Raw genomic sequence first — 6,262 nt, forward strand, 5'->3', positions numbered from 1 at the left:
GGACGGATCAGGTCCACTCCACTGCGCAACAGCTAAAATATGCTGAGAGTCTGAGTGAACAAACAAAGAATCTCAAAACTTTGGTTGGTTGCTACCTGAAGGGCAGGACTGATTGTCGAGGTTTAGGGTCCCTAAAGCAATACAGGTGAATCTTCTGCTCTGAAACAAGGCTACGGTGTCAAGACTGCTGGTTTCTGATAGATCTTGCACAGTGAAAGAATGAATGCCAAGTCTTTTTTTTTTTTTTTTTAAATATTTTTATTAAAGAATATTCAGTAAGCTGTATTAGACTTATCTAATCTCACTACTGAGTTAAAGTGCCATCATTCGAGCCACACACACACTGAAAAGCATGTTCTCTTCGGTCTAATCTGGGTGAGGTCTTCTGAACTTTGCACGCACACAATTCATGACATGCAAAGCCCTGTCAAGACCATAACACATCTGTCAACTACGTTTTTCATGAAACCCAAGATGTGTGCATATCAAGAGAGAGGAAGTTCAGCACACATGAAAATAAAAATACAGCTTGCACAACCCAGTGTATGTGCTCATTGAATAGCAGCGACATCACTAAAAAAAGTTGACTTTGTGCTTCACAGCTAAACTGGACATGGCTCAGCAGTTTTGTTCACTGAACCATGGGCTGACAAGTCTTTGAACAGCACTGAGGCCTAAACAATTACACTGCAAGATACCAGTAAAACTGTTTATTCTATTTTTCATTGTGATGGCTCAGAAAAGACAACAATCCTATTATAATTATTATTATGAGGATCTATTTTCAAAACCTTTTTACAGGAGAAGTGTTTTACCATCAGTACCCTGCATAGTCCAGCCTAAATACAAGTAGTGGAACATGACAGATATGCATACATATCGCAAAACACAGTTTTGTTTCATTTTTATTTGTAAAACATGAGTTTCCAAGCAGATTTAACCAGAAATTATATTCACACCCTCAAACTCTATTTATTTCAGACTTTCTTTTGAATGCCTGTGTCTATCAAATAAAGATAGTCCTTTATTTCAAAACAGTTCCAGCACAAATCACTCCTCTACTGAATACTTAGTGAGCAAAACAATCTGTATTCCCACAGCATTAAAGTGAGAATTACACTGTTGCAAATACGTATTGCACAGCTATCTGCATTTCTTTAGCACATACCCCCTGGCACTTATTTCAACAAACCCACCATCACTTCACTGATATCCCACAACTTTCTTGCAACCAAGTCATCCATGGCTTTAGGCAGGAGTTCCTCCTCTTTGCAGTCCCCAAAATATTTTCCTGACACGCCTTCAACATCAGGAGAAGAGGCCAAATAAATAGAAGTCTGGGCTCCTTCCAGAGGTGTTTTGAAGAAAGCCCATGACACCAAGTTGAATAGGGGTTTTGCCAACAAAGGAATATTCACATATCTGCCTAGATTTGTTCTGACAATCCCAGGATGAAGTGAATTGACGGTGACTCCTGTCCCTTCTAACCGACGGGCCAGCTCCCTTGCAAATAGTATGTTAGCCAGTTACTCCGACTGTAACAAAAGCTTTTATTGTAACTTATTTCACTGTTCAAGTCTTCAAAGTTGATTTCTCCATATTTGTAAAGTTTTGAGGATACTACCACAATCCTGCTTGGAGCAGAATTTTTGAGAAGGCCCAGAAGAAGGTTGGTGAGCAAGAAGTGACCCAAGTGGTTTACACCAAATTGCATCTCAAAACCATCCTCTGTCTTCATGTACGGACACTGGAATATCCCTGCATTATTTATCAGAACATCCAGCCTTGACTCTTCCTTTAAATAGGAAAGAAAAAAATAATTCAGTTTTATAATTGGCATACAAAACATATTATTATGCTTAATATTTCTCATTGGCCTTTGGTAGAAATAAATAATCTCATTCCTAGTTTTCTGAATAGTAACTTCCCGACATTCTCTTAAAGCATTGCTGAAAAAAAACTGTAAGTTGAATTACCACTGCACTGTGTACTTGACCTCAGCAGGATGCAGGTCCATGAGAGTAGGTCTGTACCTACTTTTAATGCAGGCAGAGACCACGATCAACTGCTTCTCCAGGAGCAGCTTTTTCTGTAGCAATTCAGTGATCATTTACCTTTGTGATGCATTTTGTTTTCCTCTAAAAAGCAACTGGTTTCTTGCAAAGCAAAAGCAGAACACTAATTTATGGCAAACCTCAGTCATAGGCAAGGGGTCTACTGTGCAAAGGACATGCAAATGTGTAACGAGGTGCATTAGCTCAAAGAGCTAACCTCAGGGTTTAAGAGAAACCATTACATTGTAGACTCATCATCTCACTGGGGTGATGTCACAAAAAAACGTTGCAGAACAATGTTCTCATGATTTTAAACACTATCTCATTTTGAAATCACTACAGGTCTTTGTGTTGCTTAGTGAGAACTATGAAGCAGAACTTGTCAGAGAAAAGTAACATTCATGATCCTAAAATGAGGAAGTTTCATACACGAATTTGAGTCTGACAGGTCTACTCAAGAACTAAGGTGTGTCTACGGGACTGAGGCTTGACATATTTATGACATGCTCAGCACAATGCTATTTGATGTATCAGTATTCTGGTCCAGGTCAGTAGAAAACAAAGGAGGTATGTTACACTCTAAAGAATCAGGAAACCTAAGTAATTAACACAGAGAGTGGTACGGATAATTTAAATACAAGTATAAAACATCATGCACTTCATGCTCCAGCATCCATCCAAAAATTAAGAGCTTTCCAATTTAACAGTAACTTTTTCAAAAAATACAGATTAAAGCAAGATGCCTAAATAAGCTCCGAACTCAATACTTCCACCTACCTCTGATAAAACACTGTGAAAGCATCACAGAAAATTTATGCTTGTATGAATTAGGAGCAAAACTATTCACTTTATAGAAAAAGCAGCATGAGTTTTCTTTGCTGCTAATTCTTTAAACCAAACGCAGGGACTGGAAGGCAAGCTGAGATAATTTTGGGTCATTCTGATGATAAAAATAGAGAACCTCAAAATTAATTTTATACCATTTGCCTTCTATTTGTCTGCCATTAGCAGCAATGACACAAAGAGCGGAAAATCCAAATCTCCACTTGGCATTCAGTTAATGATGCTGGCATCTGACCACAGAAAACATCAAATACTTCCATTTCAGACTGATTTCCACGGGACTTGAGATTGCTCAGTGTTTCATATAATTGGGTCTCTGAGGCACGACCCAAAGAGCATCAAACTCACTTCCTCTCTTCACCCAAAGGGACATAATGGTTCCTATCACTAAACAAGGACAACACTGAAGAAGTACTGACTGTAGATATGCTCACTGAGGTGATACTTCTTTCATCTTTCGAGAAAAACACCGCTTTAGAAACTTTCAGTAGCATCTGACTGGAGGATTTATTTTGCAAGACCTCTACTTATGCTATTTTTTGAGACTCCTAAATTTAATAATCTAGAGTAACGTTATCAGTGCCAAGCAGGCAGCTGTGACCAAATGCAACAGACAGCACAAGCACTGCTTTGGCGGGCAACACTATCCTTTGTAGCTTCTGAGATCGCTTCCATTTCTCCATGGATTCCTCCAACATCGCTTTTACTTTTTGCAGTGAGGCTAAGGAGTGAAAGATGTAATCACCTGCAGCTCTGGAAAGGAAAAATCCCACAAATTGAGTTAGGTGGTGGGAGTGCATTGTTTCCCCATCCTGCTGACATTTAAGTCTTCTTCATCTCAAACAAAAAAAAACAAACAAATGGCTCCAAAAAGGAGTCACAAGTTAGAGAAGATAACATAAATGTGGGTGGAACAGCTCTTTAAAGTACTAATTGAAATCATATCGTTTGCCATTCAGCTGCTTTTGGAATTATTTCGAAAATGGAAGTTAGAACGTAAGTGTCAGCAACACTCGGCAGATACACGCACTCTTTTTCTCTACTCGTTTCTCATTTAAAGTCACTGGTACTGGCTCTACCAATAAAAAGAGGCTAATAAATTTACATTTGGGGATATTTTGTACTATAAAAGACATACATTTAAAAAGTTAGGCAGTATGTTTCTTTTCTGGCGTTTATTCTGCATATTATTTTGTACATGTATCTTTCCCTGAACACCAAAGCACGATTTGACCTTACTGCGGGACTCATAGGTATGAATGTACATAACTACAAAGAGTTCCACTAGAGAACTTAAAACTTAGCTTTTCTAAAACTTAAGCATCTGGAAAAAGTCATCTAAAAATTAACACAACAAAGCCCCTCTGGGTCTTTTCCCTTCTCACAACAGCATCTAAGCATCTTTCAAGTACTTAACAACTCATTCTCTAAGCAGCAGAAGAACTTAACCAAGCCTGGCTTCCCATGACTTTGTGTCTCGTGGCTCAAGTAGCTAGATGTGGTGAGATGAGTCCCAACTGATGCTTTTCATGGGAACGGAATAACGCCTCCAACGGAGCCTCCCTCCGCTCTCTGGTGTCTAATAACACTCCCAAATTTATCTAGTGGCTCTTCTGTCTGGACAATAAACTGGATGGCCCTGTTCTTCTTAAACTCAGATTTTCAGGAAATCTGCATAAACTTTATATATTCAAAAATGTCTATCTGCTAAACTCAGCTACCACTGGCCAACAGATTCAAAACGTGTGAGGGGGGGCAGTCGGGAGAGGAGGCAGAAGGATGGCTGGAGCTGTGAGCAGTGCACTGGTGAACTTGTACGTCTCTGGAGACAAAGCTGAGCTGTAACACCAATTTAAAGCAACAAAGGCATGTTAAGGCAGAGTTAATTAAGAGAGAAAGGAAGGCAAATCGTTTATCGCATACAGAAACAAGTCTATTCTTTTCAGAATAGGACTAGAATAGCTTAGGCTATCCTAGCCCAAACTAGTAGGAACTTTATGCTTCCAGGTACTAATTAACAGCCAATTCACTTATTCCCTCCTTCCAAACCCCGCAGTGAACTCGGCAACACGCCGTACCCCCAGACCGGACTGCCGGCAGGAAGAACAAGGCCTACAAACACGGAGCCCCGAGGACGCCGCCACCACTGCGATTTAGCATCCAGCTCATCCATCCCGCGTCCTCTCACAGAGAGCCCGGGCCCTCCACGGCAGCCTGACGCTACCCCGTATCTGCCGGTATCCCCGGCGGGAGCCCGCAGGCCCGACGGGCCCGGGCGGGCCGTGCCCCGTGCCCCGCGCCCCGCAGCCGTCCCGGCCGTACCTGGAGGACGCGGTGGCAGAAGGCGCGGACGGAGCGGAGCGAGGCCAGGTCCAGCTCGCGGACCACCAGCTCGCCGCCGCCCTCGGCCTCCGCCCGCTCGCCCACCTCGGCCCGGATCTCGCGGGCCGCCCGCTCGGCCCGCGCCCGGTCGCGGCAGCCCATGATGACGCGGGCCCGCATCCGCAGCAGCTCGGCCGCCGCCGCCCGGCCCAGCCCGCTGTTGGCTCCCGTGATGATCACCGTCTTGCCCCGCATGGAGGCCTCGCCCGCGGCCCGGGCCGCGCCGCGCAGCCAGCGCCAGGCGGCCAGCAGGAGCCCCCCGCCCAGCGCCAGCGCCGCCACCGCCGTGGCCATCCCGCCGGGCCGCGCGAAAGGGCCGCCCCCGCCCCGCCGGCCGGAGCCCGCCGCGCGTCACGATTGGCCGCGCGGGGCATTGTGGGGATTGTAGTCTCCCGCCGCGCGCGGAGGAGGCGCCGTTGAGGAAGGTTTTGTTAATATTTATCGGTCTCGCGGAGAAGACTCCCTCGCAGGGAAAACAGACTTTAAGAGCACCTATAATATTTCATTGCCAGTCTTGGAGACCCGTGGCGGGTCAAATGCTTCCACACAAGCCGCTTTCAGTTCTGTCTCCAGCTTGAGGCGCAGAGGCTGGAGCGGTGGATGCGGCAGCGCCAGGGAAGGAAGGCTCCCAGCGCAGGGAGGCAACATCTCTGCTCGTATCGTGCAACAGCAGCCTGTGGCAGAGTTTTGATCCAAGGCCGAAGGCTGGTTAGGGGTCTCCCACAGCTCGTGAGCTCACAGTGGGCAGCTTGGAGGCAGCCGTGGTGGTTTGGAGAGTTAGCATACACATGGGCTTTTCCATGCCAGCTGGCCTTTGTGTGATGAAATGTTCTGGGAAAGTTTCGGTTACTAGTACAAGTGGAGCAAGAAAGTATGTCTGAACAGCATGTTGAGACCTACCCTCGTGCTGCCTTCATGAACAGATTTCTTTCTTAGGTATTTTAGCAGGTTCTGTGGCTGTGGACCAAGTAGGATTGTGTGTT

General features: G+C 44.9%; 1 protein-coding gene across 1 annotated transcript; it reads right to left on the reverse strand.

Annotated features, from left to right (window-relative positions):
• Positions 1-944: 944 nt before the first annotated feature.
• On the reverse strand, positions 945-5,573 carry RDH14 (retinol dehydrogenase 14). The gene is given in 3 exon segments (XM_086631403.1): positions 945-1,528; positions 1,531-1,795; positions 5,220-5,573. Coding segments are annotated over 3 exon segments (969 nt in total). The 3' UTR covers positions 945-1,178.
• Between the last annotated feature and the right edge of the window lie 689 nt (positions 5,574-6,262).

The sequence above is a fragment of the Tauraco erythrolophus genome, chromosome 2 (assembly GCF_009769465.1).
Source record: "Tauraco erythrolophus isolate bTauEry1 chromosome 2, bTauEry1.pri, whole genome shotgun sequence".
Lineage (NCBI taxonomy): Eukaryota > Metazoa > Chordata > Aves > Musophagiformes > Musophagidae > Tauraco > Tauraco erythrolophus.